This window comes from Polistes dominula, unplaced genomic scaffold (genome assembly GCF_049000335.1).
Source record: "Polistes dominula isolate Pdom_NZ unplaced genomic scaffold, Pdom_raw_medaka contig_29, whole genome shotgun sequence".
Classification (NCBI taxonomy): domain Eukaryota; kingdom Metazoa; phylum Arthropoda; class Insecta; order Hymenoptera; family Vespidae; genus Polistes; species Polistes dominula.
Window position 1 is genome coordinate 407,145 of NW_028300865.1, and position 23,293 is coordinate 430,437.

At 36.3% G+C, this 23,293-nt stretch overlaps 1 protein-coding gene across 2 annotated transcripts in view; it reads right to left on the reverse strand.

Moving 5' to 3' along the window:
• Positions 1-23,293, reverse strand: part of tei (irregular chiasm C-roughest protein teiresias) — a 220,473-nt gene that overhangs the window by 80,107 nt on the left and 117,073 nt on the right. For both annotated transcript variants that reach the window (XM_015324688.2, XM_015324687.2), the window contains one exon: positions 4,891-5,232. In XM_015324688.2, coding sequence (XP_015180174.1) covers positions 4,891-5,232 — 342 coding nt within the window. The remainder of the gene's footprint in view (positions 1-4,890; positions 5,233-23,293) is intronic.

Genomic DNA, 23,293 nt, shown 5'->3' on the forward strand with positions numbered 1-23,293 from the left:
CTCCTCCAGCCGTCGTAGAAAGCTTTCATGAACCGCGAGATCGAAAGATGCGAAAAGAAACCTTATTTCTTTCGAATAGATCAAATATATTCTGCTTGTCTATATACACCTACACACACACACACACAAACACAGACATACTAACATATGCAAGAGTAAAGACGATGCATGGGAAGATCGAATACAGATAGACGTAGGATTCTTTTTTTTTTTTTAAGGTGATAGCTGCCACGTTGAAAAAGAGGGGGAATTTAAAGAAGGGCAGATGAGCGGTTTCAATTTGTCGTCCCTTTGAAAATGAGAGAATATCGGTGTCATTGGTGATACCAATGTTAACTTAATTATACGCGTACCTTTCATACGCGTTCTGAGGATAGATTAATTCACTGAATCAACAAATTCCAACTAATTTTGCCAATGTTGTGTAAGGTACAGGTGGTATGTACGGTTCCAATGTCTATTTATTTACAAGTATGTATACGAGGTGTCGCATCTCGAGATTACAACTTTTACAAAAGTTTATCTCACGATAAATTCGATGTTAATTGTGTTTCGTGTCTCTTCAAAATATACAATGGAAACTCGCTTAGTTACGATTACGTGTAACGTGCACGTTCGTTCCACTTTACACAACGCGTAGGTACTTTTACTCTTGGAAAACTTTACAATTCGCAATTTAAATAATTGGACGGATAAACCAGATAAGTAGAAATGTAATATCGATTTGAAGGTACTTATATAACTGTACGCGAATTCCCTTTCATCCATCGTACACCTGTCTGTCTGTCTGTCTGTCTGTCTCTCTCTCTTTCTTTTTTGTTCGTATATGTATGTACAAGTACCACTTATTTCCAACGATGATTTTTCCTCACCAATCGATGGATGGATTGATTGATAAAGAAAATAGAAAAGAAAAAAAACAAATATGTGGTTGAATTGTAAAGAAAATATAAGAAACAAGATAACACTTATTGTAACACGGTCTAATTAAAAGCAACCATACTTGAATTTCCGTGGCAATGAATTCATTATCGAACAATACAAAGCATTCGAATGATACGAATACGATATTATGGGAAAAAAAAGATTTCGTAGCGTAATAGTAAATCGTATCGTAATAAAAAAAAAAAAAAAAAAAAAAAAATGATCTCTCATCTTATTGAGTTATAAAATATGAAATTTCAAAGGACCCCAAGAGCATGAATATCAAATGAATGTTCTATTTAAATTGATTAAGAAGAACTTCGGAGACGATATACTAAGTAATAATTTATACGAACCGGAAATTGGCAAAGTGAGGCAAACATCAAAGTTTTTTTTCTTTTTCTTTTTCTTTTTCTTTTCCATTTTTTCTTGATTTAATCTTCTTATCTTGTGAAGCGAACCGCGAATCACGGCATCTTCGTCGATGAAGCAACGATTCCCTTTGTCGTATTTCAAATATTTCTTCTTCTCGCGATTACCTTATTCGATGAAGATTCTTTTTATACGATCCTTCCTTCTTCCATATTTTTTTCATTCATTAAAAGAAAAATACTTCAAAGAGCGTCGTACAATTTGAAATAGTCTACCAAACCGAATAAAATTCATTTCCATGTATTAACGTAAAAAAAAAAAGAAAATGCATTTCTAATATAATTATATTTTCAAATTGTTCACTTTGTATAAGAATATTTTTTTTTTTTTTAACAGGAAAACCCATCAAACGATTTCGTCCTTGGTTTTCTTTAATTAGCATACATGGGACTCCAATATTGCCCATAATACCTGGCCAAAGATTAAATAAATAAGCAGAGAACTGGATAGGAAATCAACAACCTGTTGATATTTCGCGTATTTCAAGAAACACCAAATAGATTCTCGAATACGTTCGTATAAATTTTTGATCGAATTACCCGTAATATCGGTTAAAACACTACGATGATAAATTAACGATTTAAACGAATTTCAAAAACGATTCTTTACTTATATTTATATGAATGCGAATCGATATTACGATTTAGCGAAAGAAACAAACGCGGTTAAAATTACAACGTATTATTGTAACGTCAAATCGATTTACGATTAAAATGAAAAGAAGAAAAAAACTTAATTGCAAGATGTACATTTCTATAATTATTACGAATTAACATTTGAACAGTACATTATTCATAGAATTAAATCTAATTCGATCAAAAACGAATCATTCGAATTTCGGAAATTTCATTGTTCATTATACATCATATATCGTATACTAATATTATAATCGTACAAGGTAATATTAACAATTGTTATAGGAACTAATTGTACAGTTCGTCAAAGGAAAACTCAAATTATAATCGAACAAAGGAATGATTTCCATTAATTAAACGATGATTCTATGAAATACGTTTGTTCAAAGATGCATAGCATAGAAAATTTATACTTGTACTAGGGATGCCCCGTCACGCGTTGCTGTGGCTCACAATCAGTCCGATACACACGTCTTTAAGTCAATTGCAATTATAAATTGAGATATAAACTATTCTATATTTCAAGTTGAATGAAACTGCACAGATTGTGCAAAATTTGATTAAAATCGGTTCAGTAATTTAGGAGTCCATTGCGGACAAACAACGTGACACGTAATTTATATATATATTAGGATTTTTATTTTTATTTTTTTTTTGGTTAAGGAAGAGAATATATAGGTCATATTACTTGCATAATACTCGAGAATATCTTAAGAGCTTAAGAAGTGATCTCTTTAATATTCGTTCGTGTGTAAAATTTGCTCGTTCAGGTGTCGCATGGATAATCCTGTTCTATGTCTACATTCTTAGAACGACAAGGACGTGTTGCAGGAAAGAAAGAAAGAAAGAAAGCAAAAAAAAAAAAAAAAAGGATGAAGAAAAATTGACCGAAAGGGAGGAAAGTAACGATGAAGAGAGAGTTGCACGCTGCTGTCGAAGTTTACTTTCTTTCTTAGTTCATCCTTCGTCACCCTCTTTTCGACGATACCCGCATATCTAAGGAAACGATCTTTCGATGCTACCAGTTTTATTCGCGTAGAAAATTTGCATCTCTCAAAATCTCTTCAAGTTTGGTTGCTCGTGCCCGTATCATTCAAGGCGACACACTATATATATATACCGGATGTGTCTAATATATTCATCGAAATCAGAAAAGTTCGATATCTTTCAAATAACTTGAAGTTGATTGACGAATTGTGTTGAAATAAAAAAAAAATAAATAAATAAATTCAACAATTATTAATTTTGTACATTTTTCTAAAATTAACAAAGTAAACTTAAATGTATTCATTGCAAATGCATTGTTAGATTATTCGTAAGAAAAATAAAAAAAAAAAAAAAATCTTAAAAAAGAAAGGAAGCATCACTCTTATCAACCGACTTGGTATGGAAAAAAGTAGGTCAAACCAGATCGAACGTATAGAAAGTTTCGCATGACGCGAATAGAGGAATCTTTTACATTGTGCACCAACTGCAAAGCTCGCACTCGTATATCCTGAAAGAAGGATGGAAGAGTACTACAAGGAGATGCTAGAAAAGCTCCTGGTAAGCGTATAATCTTGGACAAGAAGGACTATACGCTCTGACGCGATACTCTTGAATCTGGCACACAAGAATGAAGAAGAAGAAGAAGAAGAAGAAGAAGTAAGGAAAAGAAAAATGAAGAAAAAAGAAGTGTAAAGAATAAAAAAACAAGCAAGCAAGTAAGCAAGCAAGCAAGCAAGCAAGCAAGCAAGCGCCATCCACTAATGCATATTCTTGGGTTGCCATACTATAGACTAGTTTCTTTCTTAACCCACAGAAAGAAGAATCACGGAGACTACGCGAAAGTAAAGGAGGGAATATCATGAAAAGAAAGAAAGAGAAAGAAAGAGAAAGAAAGTCATGCGAGAAGAGTAAAAGAAGAAGAAGAAGAGGGGAGGGTGGGGGAAAGAGAGAGAGAGAGAGAGAGACGTACTTGCACGACTTGCAACCGTTTTTGTTCGTGTGGTAGAGTTAATCCCCTCGTTCCTCGGACTTTTCCGCGAAAACTGCCTGGAGTTTGGACTCCTTGAGAAAGTCGAGAGGACGGGGGTAGAGCAAAGTATAACGTCGCAGACGCGGATTTGAAAGCTCACTCTTGGCAAAGAAACGTATACAGCGAGAAAGAGAGAAAATATAAACTATAGCGATGTTGCATAATACAGGATGATGGTTACTATGTACGCATGTACCAACTACCGCAACTTTTATTTCTTTAACAGAGCTTGCAACGTGTCATCCTTTGAGTTCTTCTTCTTCTTCTTCTTCTACTCTTTGGAGTCTCTCTCTCTCTCTCCCTCTCTCTCGTTTAACAAAGACAACCTGGTCCGAATATTTGACTTAATTAAATTTATATTTCAATTTCGATGGTCCGTTTTATTCTCATTGTCTTGCCAGTCGTATATCTTTCTCTTTCTCACCCTCCAGAATGATCTAACGTTTAACTCGTTTCCATGGGTACTACTACCATTTTCCTACATCTAATATCGCTGAAATCCTCTACCTAGTGTCCTACGGACTTATTGCGCTTCCTGTCTACGAAAGGACCGTCGTCTCTTAAATTAAGTCTACTTTAAAAAAAAGTGCGAATTTCACTTCCCAACCCGGACAGTCCGTTTTTTACGGAAAAGAAGACAATGTCGTCCTCGAACTCCGAGGAAACAAATTACGAGTTTTTTCTTTTTCCTTTTTTTGGATGAGTACGAGAGTCAGGTCTGAGAAATCCGACGTTTAAAGTTTTCGCGAGAGCGAGTGAATAGAATTTTTATCTAACGAAGGACCCTTACTTCTAACGAGTTCAACTCGGAGACAAAATTTATCGGAATGGAACAAAAAAAAATAGGAGAGAGAAAAAAATATATATATATGTTATACTCACATTGAACATCCAACAATATGCTTGCGTTCATCGGCAGAGATAGAGTTATGTGACGAGCGACGCAAACGATGGTGGCGTTATGATGACCCCTGTAGACTTTAAGGTGAGCTCCACTGTGTCTGGCGGACGTCGAAGGTAAGACAGTGAGGTTATCCGGTGGTTGTTCGGGACCATCCAAAGTGGCTTGGGATAGCATCATGCCCCATGCCAAAACCGGTGGCGGGTTTCCACCCTCGGCAGCGCATTCCAGCGTCAGTTCTGAACCTTCCTTAACAGGCACGAACTGGTTTCCTGGATCGAGTCTGCGTCTATCTATTAGCAGGTACGTCCCCCGAGGTGCTTCTGTAACAGTAATCCGAGCAAGTTACTTCAAGAGCCCCTGATTTCATCCCTGATAACGCGGGATCGAAAGTTCCCTATTTTCTTCGATCATTTATGGACTAGGGGGAAAGAGGATCGTTTAAGGAAACTATATAAATTCGATTGTAAGGGGTAACTACTATCCTATATTGCATAACTATAGTTGCATGGTTTGAAGTTTTCGCGATTACTGATGCTTTAAAACGATGTTCTTTAAGAGGATTCCCATGAGTATGCATCCGGCATCTTGTACGCCGAGAAGCTGTGAAGAAGCGCGTAAAGACCGTAGGCGGATAGCAATTTGTTGAACGCACGCGGCTCTTACAAAATGTGCGGAGCCGTTCCTTTACGAGAGAACTACAACACGACGTAGCCTTAACTTTCTAGACGGCTGCTTTTCTTGTTTCGCGCGGGTAGTTTAGCCGTTCTCGTTCCGGATTGAAAGCACCCATGGGAAAAAGGAGAGTGCCGTCTAACGTTCTCCTTCTTCCAACTTCACGGAATCTTCCTAGAATTTTCTTTTTTTTCTTTTTTTTTTTTTTTCATAACTTTTTATCGAGCCGAAGGGGAAGAAGAAGGAATGATTAAAGTAAAGACTACTACTTGTTCAACCTTCCACTCTGAGTAGGTTCTCTCTTTCAACGATAAGCCACTAACTTCTCTTACCAGCTAGTTCCCATGGGACTTGTCTACTTCTTCAAATAAGAATCACTCAAATTGCGTCCTAATGATGAATAAATGAACTTAATTATTCCCCTTGCAAAATCATTCATTCATATTTGATTATCTTTTATTAAAATGTATTTGAAATAATGGGCACGTTCTTATTTTTCACGTGAAAAGTTTTTTCTTCTTCTTCTTCTTCTTCTTCTTTCGATACGATGAAATTGAAACAGAATATAGACAATTGTCTTTCCATTGAAATAAGCATTTCCCATCAAATATCGAATGAGAATTCTGGCGCATAACCAACGCGAATGTTCCCCTTTCTTTTTTGTTCTTCTGCCTCGATCGCTTTTCGTACTGGCAATTTCCTTCGAATATTCCCAGTAGGAAAGATCTCTCTCTCTCTCTCTCTCTCTTTCTTACTTTCTTTCTTTCTTTCTGCATTTGTCTCTTGCCTTGAATATACAAAACGTGTATCTGCATTCTATAAGTTGAAAAGAATCTTAGACACGATTGGTTTCTTTTGCGTTTCTTGCCTTTTCTTCTCTTTCTCTTCGTTTGATTTGATATTTTTTTTCTGTCGACGAGAAAAGACAAAAAAAAAAAAAAGACCCCGACAGCAAATATATTCTCTAGAGACATGCGCATATCATTTTCATGTATAAACGACGTCATTTCCATACATTTCGTTTTTTTTTTTTTTACTTAAGAAAAGAATCTTAAGATATATTAAGTATGTGGTAAAAGTAAAAAAATAGAAAATGTTCAAATACATTTACGCCTAGGTCTAACACACATACATATACGTGTTTATGTATACGGGAATGCTCCTTTTTATATCGTCTCGCGATACTCTTCTCGTTGAATGGCAAAAACGTTGGATAGAGGAATCTCAAGAAAATCTGTGTTTACTTTGCATACACTTTTCGCTTCAATTTTGAGTCGAAAAATCACCAAGTTGGCCTCTTGGAAGGATTCCAAATCCGCGTGTAACACGATCGCGAATCCATAGTGAAGATAGAGAAAGAGATAGAAGAGAATTTGAAGGAAAAGAAGGTTTTCATACTCCCGGCTATATATTCCCCTCGCAAACATACGATCTCCCTTGAAATTTCAGGAAACATACGGTGAAGATCTGGATGGCATTAGAGACAGATTTCAATGGGAGACGGCTTTCGAAGAATGTTCTTCCTGTAGGCAAAATGGAAATATATTTTCTGATCTACAGAGTTAGTATAAATATGTTCGAATAGCATTTGAACACGTGCAACCCGCTAATACCAAATACGTCGCATAAGTGAGACCAAAGTGACACTGAGTACTCCTACAGAGTAGAATAATTTTTTTGTAATTATTTACACCTATCATAGCAATTAAATCAAATGGACATCAATGATAATTATAAAAATGTACGCCTGTACATATGCAACTCTCCAGACACATTTGAAAATGTTGCTTACGAGAGCCATCCATCGGGACGGAATTTTTTACGATAGACAACCCGTAATATATGCGTGTATAAACAGTTTAAGCAGAAAAACAATTCTATTCCAATAGATAGCACTCGCAAGCAACATTCATAAGTTTGTCTGAAGGGTTGCATTCCTACAGGCGTAATGTTTTTATAAAAATTGATAAAAATTGAACTTTAATTTCGTAATTAATATGCTTCGTAGTATGTAATCATACATCAACACACTCACATATACGTATCGTGGTTTAATTTCCAAAAAACGTTCTCTGCTCTCGATCTTGGAAAATTTCCAAACATAATCTCATCATCGCTTCTTTCGAGTAAAAGAAAAACACACGCTTACTTCCATTACACTCTCTTTCTTTTTCTTCTATTTAGAAGAAACGTATGATTCCCAATGAAATTCAGTGTGTACGTGTATGTGTGTATGTGTGCCTCGTCTACGTAAATGGATAAAAATAAAAAATAAGGAAGAAAGAATAGCAGAAGCGAGATACAGCAGGTGTTAATACGGAAACATAACGGCAAGAACGTTCACCGTTTGGACGCCAAGAGAGAAAATGGCGGAGGTGGCATTTCGTGCACGTGGCGTCGTATCTACCTACGACATTGCGAGCCCTACATCGAACCCTATGATGCCTATAGCTCGTAAAATTTCATAATATTCTATATCTCTCTCTCTCTCTCTCTCTCTCTCTCATTCTTTATTTTTCAACTGTACGATTTTCTTCTTTCGTTCGCAAAATCGGCAAAAGTATCGACCAAAGATCATAGGAAATTGAAAGTCTCTAAAGAAATTTGTTCCTTTATTACGTTTTCCACGAAACATTGTGAACCGACTGTTATTGGAATTTTAAACGGTTACACCTTTGAACGAATATACACGTAGAATTCTTTGGCCATTGGCGTACTATACGTTGCTAGCTAATTTATAAACTGAACCGCTCGATTTCTCAAGAGGAACGACGTATCGTCTAATTAGATATAAAGCTCAAGAGAGTAAGAGGTAAAAGCCACGATAGTTAATGTCGTTGCGAGAAATTACTACGACAACTTCTCTCTCCATCTTGCTATTTTTTCTTTTCTATCTTTGTCACACACATAAACTTAAAGTCTCTCTTTTCGAAGTTTAGTAAGTGACATATTCTTATCGAAATGTTGAACAAATCGATTCATAAACGAAACACATTCTCCTACCATTTTATAATATTACATAAGATTTAAATTAGTCTAGGAATTATCATGATTGGATACTTTAATAAAAAAACGCGAGAAAAAGATAAAATCCTCGGACTTTTTTTTTTAACTATGACGAGGTCATCGCGTAAGATAAAATGAGAAAAAGAAGAAGAAAAAGATTTCGAAATGCATTTTGCAAAGCCGACACGAACGAGAGAAAATGGCATACCAGTGCCGAGGTAAAGGGTGTGTCATATCTCTTTCTCTCTCTCTTTCTCTCTCCTTTACTACCCACTCTCCGAGAAGCATCCGAGAAGCTCGAAGGAAACGTTAAATATGCACGGCAAGTCTCAGCAATTCCGTTTCTACGGGGGTACCTGGAATGTTTTTGAAAGCCGTTTAAGCGCCGCAACGTTTACGACTTAACGAGGCGTCTTCCTTCTCCTTAAGTAGTTTTGCGGTACGCATGTAATATCTGTTCGCGATTAAAGGCTTTAAAATGGGCTGAAGGAGGAGGGAGTTACCACCAGCAGAAAGTGGGTGGGTGGGTCGAGTAAACCTTACCAATTGCATTAGTTTTTTTTAAATAAGCGACTTTTATCTCGACAATATGAAACCAATGGGTCAAACAAAGTTTCATTGGGGAGTGTTTTTTTTTAGTTGACTACTGCTATCTGCGATTATAAGATAAGACGTTTCCTGTAAAAAGCTTTTCGATAAAGATTTAATCGAGCGACCACGCGCCGACTGACAAATAAGTCATAAAGATACGAAGTGAAGTTATATGACTGTAGCTTAAGCCAAGCCGGTTGAACGACGACGGGGAATGTTCTTCAGAGAGTAAAACCAGCCATCGAAGGTAATCCAATCGGCCGTGGGAAACTACTCAGGACAATCGACCCTTCGTCTGCTGGTGGATGTCGTCGCCAATAACTATCCAGATTGCTCCGAACTGTCAATAAACCGAAGATTCCTCCTCCTCCTTCTTCTTCTTCTTCTTCTTCTTCTTCTTCTTCTTCTCCTTGCCCCTCGATAACCCCCTCCGTCGACTATTCCTTCATTCTCTCTCTCTCTCTGTCTCTCTAAGAGCTTATGAACCCTTTTCTCGCGTTATTTTATCGGTGAAAGCATCTTTAACGCAATCGCCTTTACCAAGGATTTCCTTCACTTTAAACAAACGTTATCTTCTTCCTTCCTTTTTATTAAACATACCATTAACTCGATGTAATTTTGTTTAAATATCAAACTTAAGAAAAGTATTATTGTATTATTTAAAAAGGAATATTGATCATTTATGTGGATTTCTTATTAAACGAGAATGATTAAGAAGATTTCAGAGGGAAGTCTTTCAACGTTAAAAATTCACATAGTACGGATAACAAGATACGTAAAACTGATAATAAGGATGGGAGACAACAAGTTTGGAGAAAAGTTTCGAAGGACTAAATACCCTCAAGAAACTGTCTTCGATCTTCCTCGAAGCTTTGGGCAAATAAAAAGAAAGCAACCAGTAAATAAACGAGATCCCAAGTAGTACGATGACTCGTCGTGTTCGACTAATTCTATCGTCATCGGTGATTCGTTCAACACAAATTTTCTACACAAAAACGTTTTATATTTTTCTTTCCAATTTATTTAACGATACGTATTCGTTTATGTGAATAATTCTTAAGACGAAATAAAAGCAATTTCTTGATTCTTTGAAAACAATTATTGTCAAGAGAAACACCTAAGTTTCCTTTTAACTCATCCTGTAGATCGTTTATCAAAGCAATACAACAAGTCTTTGAGAGAATCGGATGAACCTTAGAACGAGATACACGACTCGAATCCTTCGAGTGAGAAGCATACAATCCCCTTTTCGAACAAGAACCATCCAAGCTCTCGATATGAAACAGTCGTAGAACATAGCACAAGAAGCACAAGGGAGTACCAAGCTACGAACTGTAATTCTAGGTCAGAGATCTCTTCAGAAATCACATTACGAACATTGCATCTAGCAAGAACAAGATCTCAAGCAATTACAACACAAATACAATGTTGCAATTAATTATACAAAAATCTCATACATATTTTTTTTTTTTTTTTTTCATATCATTTGATACAATTCAAAATTGATTTCTATTTCAATTCATAAATGTTTAAGTATGTTGCATTGAGATAATATGAGTCTACGTTTCGTATGCGCAACAAGAGCGCAACAGGTGCGCACGTCACGAAAGAAAGATCGTTAAAAAGGAAGATAGAGACAAATCGTGTGAAATCTCGATTATTTTCTTTTGTAATTCTTCAAATGAAACGATGACAAAAAAATAAGGGATGTATCTTAATAATTTTGAAATAGATGAAACAAAGTTGATCATATCGACAGAAATATCGCGTCCAAGTTGTATCGGACAATCGGTTATTTACTTTTGGCTCGAGCTGAGAATACGTGCGAGTACAGCAGTAGCCTTGCAAAATTTGATTTTCAAGTCACGAAAAATCCCGATTCGATATACAATTCCGTTTCCCTTTGGCTATCCTTGCAATTTTCCCTAGTTTCCCCGTACGTTTCTCCTGTTTCTCTTCAAGCTCAGATTTATACGCGAGATATAACGAAAATACGAAGCGACGGCGTGTGTGGCATACGCGTGATCTTTTCCCTTCTATATAGTAGTCTCGATTTTCGAATAAAATGAAAAGAAAGTGAGAGAAGCAATGATAATACTTTGCACCTAAGTACCCACTCAGAGACCTATCGTAATAATTTTCAAGGCAAATTCGTTAGATCTCAAATTTCTCTGTTCGTTCTTTGAGACAACCTAAAATTCCATTTGTAAGCGGAGCTACCCTTAGCAAATATGTAATCACGAAACACAGAAAGCTAGGTAGATCCTACCCTTGGAAAACAACGCATCAAGAGACGTAGTCATTTCCAGCTATATAGGTGTGTGTGTATGTATATATATATATAGTATGTGGCACATAATATGTACCAATGGGGAGATTCGGCAGGAGGAACAAAAGCAAGGGAATGGTTCGAATTTGAAAAGCAAGTCGTTTTGGACAATTCACTGGGACACGATCGTTCGATAATAGACTCCCGACCGGGTTTAACGTTCACACAACACACACACACATATCTACATACACACCTATGTATGCAGCTGCTAACGAGCGTGGAATTTGCGAGGAAGACTGATGCACGTTGCTCGCGAATCATCCGTTCTCTATCCAGTTTTAGGGTAGTACTAGGGTAGTACGTAGAAACGAAACAACATAGCACTCGACGCCCTTTGATATGCAAAACGACCGCATGCAAATGCTTCCGCGACCACCTTTTTCCTTCTATATCTTCTCCGATAGTAAACTGCTGCACGTCGTATTATCGCGATAAACGTTTCCTAGTTCGACAATTTCAAAACCGAACGCGAGCATCCCTTTTCGAAACGCTAAACTTCCTCTGCGATTTCCCCCTTCGGGCTATAGGTTATGAAACGAGTTTCAAAATCTGTCGGTTCGTTCTATGCCAACTTTTGCGCATTGACCTCTCCCCACTTCTGTTTTTCACCAGAAGAGTAAGAGAGAACTTTCCGACTGCTCTCGTTGATGCTTTCAAAATCGATACCACATGGAGTTCGTTATTTAAATACAGGAACGTGTTCGTACAAAGGCACATACGGTGATTAGTTTTCAAACGACTATCAACGCAAATGTCAAGATAACAACAAGAAATGTCTTACTTTTTTTTTATTTTTCTTTTATATCAAAAGTATGAGAGAAAAAAAATGAAACGAGTGTAAAAAGTAATCATAGCCAGAGTCATAGTTTTATGATGCATCGTATCTAAGAAATGGAACTCATATGTACGTTTCTCAAATTTACAAGTAACCTACACACATCGAGAGAAAGTAGTTTTTCGTAAAAATGATGACAAATTTTTCAAAGGGTCTTGAGAGCAAAGGATAAGGTAAGAGAATTCTTTTTAAATTTGAGCCATCTTCTTCTAAGAGACGTAAGAAGAAAATGTTGCTTCTTATAAAATCCAGAACTCTGGGTGTGCGTTGCCGGGAAAATAACTTGGTCGTTCTAGATTCGTGATAAGGGCACGACGATATATATATATATATATATATATGCCTTGAGATTACACCACCGCGAATTTTCTACGTCTTGCCCCGTTAGGACACTAAATCCTTGTGCTCCTTCCTCTTCTCTCTTCTCGCGTGAATCACTACGCTGAAAAGCGATCTTCGCGAATTACGGCTTTTGCCAAGAAAATCTTAGAAATTTTTCTTTTTCTTTCTCATATATATATATATATATACGTTGGCGTGTGCTTTAGTTGATCCACTCCAATTATATTATGTAAAAGCTCTCTGGATATCATTCGGTTAAACTTGAATTAATTTTGCGTCGGTTGAAAATTTACGAAAACTATTCCATTTCATTCTATCTATATTCGAATGATTCTATGATTATCTTATAATATATTATTTGACTATATCTATTCTATTGACTATCAATTTTGTGTGTGATCTCTTTCTATCTTTTCATTTCTCACAAAAACCCATCTTTGAAGTTAAAGAATGAAACGCCAACGATACCAATGCCATTTCCATAGATATGGGGGGGGGGGAAGAAAGAAAAAAAGAAATCCTCTCCCTCGAATTGATTTAACGAACTGATTTATTGATATAAGTACCCAAGGGAGGCACGGAAAATTTTTTTGTAGGATTTTCGCTAGACAAGCACAGCAATCGATGGTGGTAAACGACGAGAAAGAACGAGGACGATAGAAAGCACTCGCTTTACTCGCGAGTAAATCTTGGATTTCCCGATGGATCGCGTATGGATGAAAGAAGGTCGATGCTTCGGAACATTCGGAGAAAAGAGGAAATGCAAAAGGGTGAGTGAGTGAGTGAGTGAGTAAGCGAGATAGGTAGATGGTGGGGCGCCCGAGGGAAACAGGGCCTGCGCTACGAATTTTCACCCTAGAGCAGTCGACTAGCAAGCAACGAGGCAAGCAAGCAAGCAAGCAAGCAAGCAAGCAAGTAAGCGGGTGAACGGTGAAAGTGGGTGGATGGTGGGTGGGCGGTTCGAACGAGCAGACACCGGCGATGGATGAGATGCTAACGAGACGCGAAACGATCGACTACTCCCACCAGGACAGGAGCCGACAAGTCAGCCGTGAAATGGTTTTCCTTTACCATTCCGAGCCTCGTTGCTATGCCACAACGTTCCTTTCCAACATATATGCTGCTGCTAAAGATCCCCTTATTCGAATAGGGGAACTGTGCTATATTGCTTTACGATATTTAGGGTTAGCTTTTTGATCTAAGAAATCGAATTCAACGAAATAATTACAAAGGGGAAAGAAAAAGAGATTATTGCAGGGTTATCAGCCAGTACAAAGTTTCATCTACGAAGAAAGTTCTCGTAGACTTTGATCAGCGATGCTTCGTACACGGCTAATTCGTTAATCTCTCACGTATTCGCAATATAACAGAGAGAGAGAGAGAGAGAGAGAAAGTGTAAAGTGGGCTAGAAGAATGGAGAAGAAGTTACCGGTAGAGTGAATCTGGTCCAAGCTTGCTAAACAAGGAAAAAGTGAGGAAGAAAATAAAATATAAAAGGAAAAGAGGAAGAGGACTCATAACCGGCGGGTTATATACTTTGTGTGGATCGTTCGTTACTTTCCTTCGGTTGATGTCAATTTTTCAGTGTTTTATATACGCGCACTCTTCTCTCTCTCTCTGTGTGTGTTATATTCGTGCCACCTCGTATTTATCACTACTACTTGTGTCTGTCGGGTTCCGCGCGCGCCCAAGGCAAGACGAGAATCTCTTTGAGAACGATCTTTCTTGATGGAGTACTATGAGAGTACGTACGATGCCAAGAAAAATTGACAATCGAGCTCTAGGCGATGTGATTTATTTCCTGATCCCTTGTAAATCGTTTCTCTTCTCTCACAAATGTCTCTTCTAACTTTGCTTTTTAACAAATAAAAACGAAACTGCGTTTTTTTTCTTTTCTTCTTTTTCTTTTTTTTATTTTTTTTTTTTATAAAAATTTGTTAAAATTAAATACAATTCTCCTACGTTCCATTGAATTTTTCCTGGTCAACTTTAAAAACGTTTGACCTCGATAAATGAAACACAATACGCTATGAGAACGAGCGTTTGGTATATTTGTTAATACTCGACACATCGATGAATTCGTCGGTGTATCGAACACTCGATTTCTTTTACCTTTCTCGAATGAAGATGAATCGAAACCACAAACGTGCTTCGCGTGTATCTCCATCAAAAATAAATCGAGAAACGTATTCCCCATCGACTTTGCAGCACAACCTTTCATTATTATCTAACTTTAACGAAAGATATTTAAAGAATAAACTTGATAAATAGCAAAGCCTTCACTTTTATTTTCTTTCTTTTTTTTTTATTTTTTTATTTTACATTTAAATCCGGATTACGTATCGGACCGTATTCTGATTGAAATCACGAAAGTTTTTCTCCTTCTTTGCAAAGTTTGATTAAAAAAGAGAGAGAGAGAGAGAGAGAGAAAGTAAAAAAAAAGAAAAGCTAAGACGTTTGGTTAATGAATTTGTATCGTAATGACAGGTAAGTAGATCGTAAAAAAAAAAAAGGAGGGTGCCATTTGTAATTTTGGTCGTAATTGTATTTACAGAATTTACAGAAATCTATGGCAAAGATTTGACACGAATTATTTTCCTTTTTCTTATTCGTTTAAAAGAGCCAAAGGGTGGGAGTTGGGGAAGGGTTTGGGCTGAGAAAAAATCCTTTATGACACGCAATTAAAATCCGTTTTTGAAATCTCTGCTAGCGGCAGAAAGAAAAACCGAGAAGAAATAGAAGTCATTCTCAAATCGTCGTGTTAAAGTTTTTCGATGAAAGGAAGTTCGTCGTGTCGTCTTCAGTAGTAGTTGCATTAGTAGTAGTAGTAGTAGTAACTCGAGCGCTTCCGCTTAGATTTTTAGTTGTCTTTTTCTGTGAAAGATCGCACGACTTCGCGCTTTATTCCACCACTGAACACTCTATTTCGAAGCTGTCAAGCGAAATCGCTCGAGGCTGGTATCCTATGTTTGCACTGCCCTTCAGGCATTGCCCATCGAAAGTGCAACAGGAAGACATAGTCTAAAGTTCTTCTTCTGCTTCTTCTTCTTCTTCTTCTTATTCGACTTTCAGTTCAAAATTGCTCGCCTAGTCGATCTTATACATAGACATCAAATATCGAAGTAAAAACGAAGAAGAAATATAAGAACAAATCTTTATTTTCTATCTATCAAAACGAATTGCTCAAATTGTTGCTTGTACTCACGTCCTTTTTCATGTATTATTAAAATTTCTCTTCTTCTTTTTCTTTTCCCTTTTTTTTTTGATGTGAAAACTTCTTTAGAATGAATGTAATTTGAAAAAATGAAACGCAGTGATGTAGTGGAGGAAAGAAACAGAAAAAGAAACAAACATATCATTATTTATAAAACTATTTGATTTGCAAACATATTTTAATGTGTTTTATTATTTACTTTCTTACAATTTATATACAATATTATAATAATATTATAATAATATAATATATAAAATTATATTATATAATATAATATTATATATATATATTATATATATATTATATATATATATTATATATATTATAATATATATTATAATATATATAATATTATAATATATAATAATAATATTACAATATTATAATAATATTGTATAATAAATTATCGTCGAAACTTGTTTATTTGAAGGTTCCATTTCTAACTTGTGTGATATGCACACATGTGTTTTATTTTAATGCGTTAAAGCAATCTCGTAACGAAGACTAACTTTATTTCTTTGCTCGAATCCCTTATTCCGTAAATTAAGAACTAACGCAGAGAATGAAAGGTAAAAAAAAAGGTAGGAAGTAAGGAAGGAAGGAAGGAAGGAACGAACACAACGCTTACACGTATCTACTTTCAACACTCATCTCGGATTCCTACTCAGTCGCTTGTTAGCGAATCGCCGCTCAGGTTCATCTACGTGCTCTTGACTTTTTCCCTACTACAAACCAACTTTTCTAAGACTTTTAGGAATAGTTCTTACGTCATTTATTCTTCTTACGAATTGGATGGATGTGGAAAAAATGTTCATTGAAACTTGTTTGAATTTTTCTTTTGTTAATCTTTCAATAAGATAGAAAGAAAGAAAAATAAAAATTATAATCACCACTGGTGGTACAATATATTATATTACATGGTACAATTTTTTACTCAAATTATTACAATAAATGTTGGAGAAAATGTACTTTTAATATTACAAAGTTTCATTTGTGAATATAATTTTAATTAATCTAAATTAATAATATTTTATTTTGTCATTATAAATATACCATTTGAAATGTATTGATTTTTCATCTGAAAATACTTTTATGGTACAAATATATATTTTATTATTTTCATTTATTTTCTAGAAAAAATTGATAAAGTAAATATAATAACAATATCTCTCAAATTATGGTAGAACTAACTAAAATCAATATGAACATGTTTGTGCACTCCGAATGTTAAATAATTAAAAATAATACAAAAATAATACAAATAAAAAGTAATACAATACTATTGTGTGTATTAATTATAACTATAAATAGTTAGATTAAAATCTAATTTACAAAGAAGATTAGAAAATCGAATGGTCGAGTTTGCGATTGCTGTTGTTTCTCGGTTAAATCAAATTCAACAATGTATCCTCCAGTTGTTTAACGTCGATCGAACCAATACCATGAACACAGAAAAAGAAAGAGAGCAAGGCAGAGAGCAAGACAGAGAGACAGAGAGAGAGAGAGAGAGAGAGAGCTTTAGAAGAACAGAAGCTACGTACGAGGCAACTAATTATCGCATTCCTGGTAGAGCAGAAAACAGAACAATAGTCTCTATATCGGTGTGGTCGTTTGTCGTTCTCGCACGAAAGCACGTAACACCGAGGCAATTAATTAAGTTCCAGTCAATGAACCGAGTCACCGTTGCTACGGTTAGCCATCCATCTTGGAGAAAACACCGTGGCTAGTTTCCCTCAACCCCCCCATTTTCCCCTAGTCCTACGCCAAAGACTCTTAACTCGAAAAAGAGAACCGGATGCGATTGCGATTTCCACTTTCAAAGATTTCATTAGTCTATTAGCTTAATCTCGTTCCAACTTTTCCGACATGTTTTCCAACCTATTTTTCCGACTGGACGGATCCAAAAAGAACCAACGTCCATTCTTATTCTTCCTAGTGTTTCCATTCAATTTCGATTCTTTCTTCTTAACTCGTTTGTAAATACATTTAAGTCACGTTCCAAGAGGTTTAATGTTCTTAACATTACTGAAACAACAACAACAACAACCATTTACCTATAATATTATAATGAAGTACAATACTATTACATCGATTATGTAAATGTTAATAAATTGTAGACATCGATTGTCTAGGAAAGCAAACGTCATAGGAAACATCGATTACCGCAGAACTATGAACTCGGTATACGCGTATATACCTAGGGGTACAGGTATATTTGTACACAGGTATCTACCAATACAATAGAGTCAATTTCGATAAATGATAATACCTACAGAGTATATACATATATGGTTGATATAATTATTAATTAAAATGACACGGGAAGACAAATTTCAATGTAAAACGAGATCGATAGGTGGCCGATTAACTGACTGGTCTCTTTTGCTTTATCCTAAGGAAAAGCAGAGAGGATGAAATTTTAATAAAATTCACCAACGCGTTCCGTTGCTCTTCGCGGTTAATAAGTTATAATAGAACGGTATGTCCCTTTGACGAAGGTGAATGGGCTGGCCTGGACTGGGTTGGTTACTCGTCGAGTTTGTCGTGCTTCCACCGTTCTATATATATATACGGTGTTCGTTAAACCTCCTCGAAGCGAGGGGATCCATGCGACATCGAACGAGAATGAAGTGTGTGCGTGACTAACCTTCCTCTATCTCTCTTATGGTATATATATATATATACACGTGTATATAGATAGATAGATAGATAGATATATGTACACACTTATATGTACATAGAAAGATTTCTTTGTCAGAGGAAACAGTGGCCATCGATGGTGGTGGTGGTGGTGGTGGTGGTGATGGCGGTGGGTAGTATCGGTGACCGGCGCTAAATGCACACAGCACGATAACGTCGTAAAGCCAGAAGAGCTTTCAGTTCGAATGACAGCCCTTCGAGTGCACCGAGTCGCTCGGAAGCTCAAGGTTATTGACTGGCCACTCCATTTCAGTACGGTTCGCCGGCACATTCACAGCGAACGTACATACTCTCTCTCTCTCTCTCTCTCTCTCTCTCTCAGTCTCTCCTCGTCGTGTTCGAGGATATTTCGAGGGTTCGGAAAAAGGATGAAAAGAGGGAATAGAGAGGGAACTCGAGAAACGTATGTATCTTTGCTCTTCGACGTGCTATGGCTATCGGAATCGCTCTGGTCCATCCATTTCGAACGAGCCACCCCGACGAGAACCGGATTGAAAGGGTGACTGAAAAACGAACTACTGGGAGGACAACATCATTAATCGTACTATACCAATAAATAAGACATTTTCGAGTAGAAGTAAACATACGTTTGAAACAACAAAAATATATAAACCAACGATGAATTAACCTAATCGTTTTTTTAACACAGAGGAAAAAAAATGATACAAAATAAAAAAAGAAAATATGGGATTGTCGTGTTAAATTTTGTACGAATTAGAAGAATTAGGCGAAATAGCGGGAGTTAGCTAACGAATCGGCCCGTTGTCGATGACTCTTCCATTAATTATGTGGAAACCTTCGGCTAATGAATGGGTAGTTAGCGGGCAACGGTTGGAGCTCGTCAATAATTACCAGCCGAGGGTGCTGGTATGGTGACCCGGCTTTGATGCGCTAATTTACACCACCTGCACTAATGCCCTGTGTCGCACTAGCCCAGAACGACGACTGTGCGATTCCGCTATCGGGAGATACGCCTATCGAATGTACCGATGGATTAATATCCTTGTTCAATCGTTAATACGATTTTCGAAAGGATCGATTCGAATTAATACGCGTGAAGATCACGTCAACGTTTCGTTATCGTCATATCGCTAAACCTTCGATAGATAGATAGATAAATAGATCGATTCCTCATTGGGAGATATGGAAAAAAATATTTTTTTTAAATAAAAAAAGAAGAAAAAAAAGCATGAAAAATTAATAAATATTTCGTTATACACTCGTGAATTTTTTGTTGAACCACTTATAAATGAGAAGAACAAAAAAATAGAACCGATATTTTATTTATATCGATTATATTCTCGTTGCGTATTGTTCAAGAATTTATATTGATAATAAAATAAATAAATAAAAATAATTATATATATATATGCGCGTGCATGCGTGCGTGAGTGTACATATATCTACACACGTATAGATATAGTTACGATAAATGAAGTGTAAAAAATGTTGAACGTTTATCAAAGGAAGGGACAAAAAAAAAACGCAAAATTTTTTCCATCGATTCGAAACCATTCGAGTAACGTCGAGGACAATCGACGAAATCGCGCAATGGGTCGTAACATTTTCGAAATTTAGTCGGAACACAAATTACAGGAAACATTCCGCGTGCTAACATGCTCGGGTGTTATGCTCGCTGGACTGTTATAAACACTCCGTGTAAACGTTCCCTCGTGGTAGTAACGCGCTTTGCTTGCTTTTTCTCTCTCTCTACTAGCGAACAACACGAATGTCCTCCCTCTCTACCTTTTCCGTTGTTAAATTGCGACAGAGGTAGAAACAATGACTAACTGTTGTCTACTCGCAATACTCTTCTCTTTTTTAAAAACGTAGACACCACGCAACTAAATTTTACATCATTTCAACTTCTTCTTATGAAAGAAAGAACACTAATTTACTTACGTTTTACGTTTGTAAAATATTCCTTAATTACATTTTTATACAATTGAAACATAATTGAAGACTAAACGAAGACATTTTTGAGATGAGAACTTAGAAGAAGAAAAAAACATGTGTGCATATCACACAAGTTAGAAGTGACATTTTCAAATAAACAAGTTTATTTATTAATTTATTATATAATATTATTGTAATATTATTTGTACTTTTTATTTGTAATTATTTATTTAATTATTAATTTTATTAATAATTACAAAGAAAGTAAATAATAAAACACATTAAAAAATGTTTGCAAATCAAATATTTTTATAAATAATGATATGTTTGTCTCTTTTTCTGTTTCTTTCTCCCACTACATCACTACGTTTCATTTTTTCAAATCACACCCATTCTAAAGAAGTTTTTACTTGAAAAAGAACAAAATTATAAATCTAAGATGATCTATGGCGTCAGAGCTAAAATAGCAGAGTTTCGTTATCGAATACTTGTGGTGGTGGTAGTAGTAGTAGTAGTAGTAATAGTAGAGTAGCACAGACTGACGTCTGCCACGGCAAAAGGGGAAAGTTCGATATTGATCAGACAGTGGAATGCCTCCTGTTCGCGTCAGGCAGCACGATTTCTCATCGTACCTTTATACGGACTCGTTCGAACTTTGGTCCGGTAAGTTGAACGGCTCTGAAGGAGAGATAAAAAGATAGATACATAGAGGAAAAGAAGGAAAGAAAAGAAAAGAAAAGAAAAAAAAAACAGAGAGAAAGAAAGACGGACAAAGGGAAGAAGAGCCAGGCCAACGTTAAAAGGAAAGCAAAGAGGAAGAGAAAGAAAGAGATATCTCCTAAGGTAGCGATTGGAAAAAGGCAACTGCCAGTAGTCTGGCCCCTGTCAGGGTCAGACGATTTTGCAATACGAAAGAGAGAGAGAGAAAGAGAGAGAGAGAGAAAGTAAGCGTGGCCTTTCGACCGAGCCTCTCACGAACGAAGAAGCGGTAAATTCAATTTAGCAAGAGGAGTGAAAGAAGAATCGCGTGCGTGCATGGAAGGAGAAAAGCTCTTGAGCACCAGCACCAGCACCAGCACCAGCAGTAGCGCCAGCGCCAGCATGGATAACGGTAGACTAAAAATAAAAATAATCGAAATAAAAAGCAAAAAGAAAAGATGAGAAAGAAAGAGAGAAAGAGAGAGAGAGAAGGATAGTGGTTACAGAGATTGTTTTTTTTTTCTCTCAATCTCGACTTAATCGAAAGGTGCCGAGAAAGAGAGACGAGAGTCATCAAACACGCCGAGAGGAAGACGAATTTTCATCGTGGAAACATGCAAGCAGCAAAGGGAGAACAAGTGGGATACGAGGGAGAGCTTTTCTTCGTGTCTGTCGGTTCTGTCTATTCGTCAAATGAAATACGACCTTTCCGAGACTCGTGGGCCTACATAAAACGCACATTACTCTTAAGTTTTTCTCCCAACGCCGATATACCTACTACGACACGGAAGTGTTCTAAGAAAAGGGCATCGCTCTAGGGCGTCTAGCGAATCCATTTCCATCGGACGCAGTGCGAACGTTTTTCTTCTTATTCTTCTTCTTCTTCTCCTTCTTCTTTACCATGAGGTAAGAAAAGATGAGTTTCTAGTTTTCATTCGTTACTCAAATAGTAATCTACTATATCTAATGTAAATACAAAGAAAAATAACAATGATTATTATTATTAACACTTTAATGGTCGCACGTCTATGCGACGAGTCAAACGTCGTTAGGGGCCCGGTAATATTTTTCCAGAATTAATTTAAAAAACATTTGCCTTGTCATTCACAAAAAAATTAATATCAAACAAAAAACAACAAATTAACAAGAAATTTAATTTAATATAATTTTAAATATATATAAAAATCTCAAAACAATTGTTCCGATTATCACACACATGTTGCGTGAGCTGCCATTAAAGTGTTAATTGGCATTAAAAATTCGAAAGTTATCTATTGGTAACCATATAATTGGTTTTTACCACACTTATTTGTAATCCCAGTTCTTTTGTATTATATTCCGTTATTAATTAATGAATCTTTATTGTTCCCTAACAAAGCAATATCGTCCGTGTATGTCAATAGTCACGTTCGTTGTCCCGTTCAACTGCAGACCATCTTTACTTTTTTGCAATTCTTTGACAATGATTAAATAAAATTATGAAATATAATTATACTCTATATACAGGAGCATTATAAACCTATACCCCTATAGAGAAAGGGTTGAAGTACGTCACATGTCGAGGGGTTTAGAAGGGGATGGGAACGTGCATGCGATTGTTTCGCTTTGCGGTGCCATTGTTTCGCCGTATATACGTTTGCCCGTGCGTTTCGAGACGAACGCAATGAGGACAAACCGCAACGAGCTGACACACGACTGCCTAAAAAAAAAAAAAAAAGAAAAATTCCACCCGCCAGTTGCATATTCATGGAAACGTCACGATATTCTCTATCTCTCCATCACTTCATCTCTCTCATTCCCTAACTGTGCAATCCACGTGGCGCAAGATTATGCATAAAACTACGATATTACTGCGGCTTTTGGATGTTTCAGAGACGCTTCTTCCCGTTCCAGTAATTTCCGAATTCATGGTAACATTTATATTGCGAGGAATGTCTACAGATTGGAGAATGACATTCCTTTTTTATCATAGATGCTTTTACTTTTTAATCCTTAGAAAAATCGAATAATCGATCCTCCGTTTATTTTAAACACTTCTATGTATGCATTTTCTAATGCTAGTATTTGATCGAATATTGACAAATTGAAATGAAA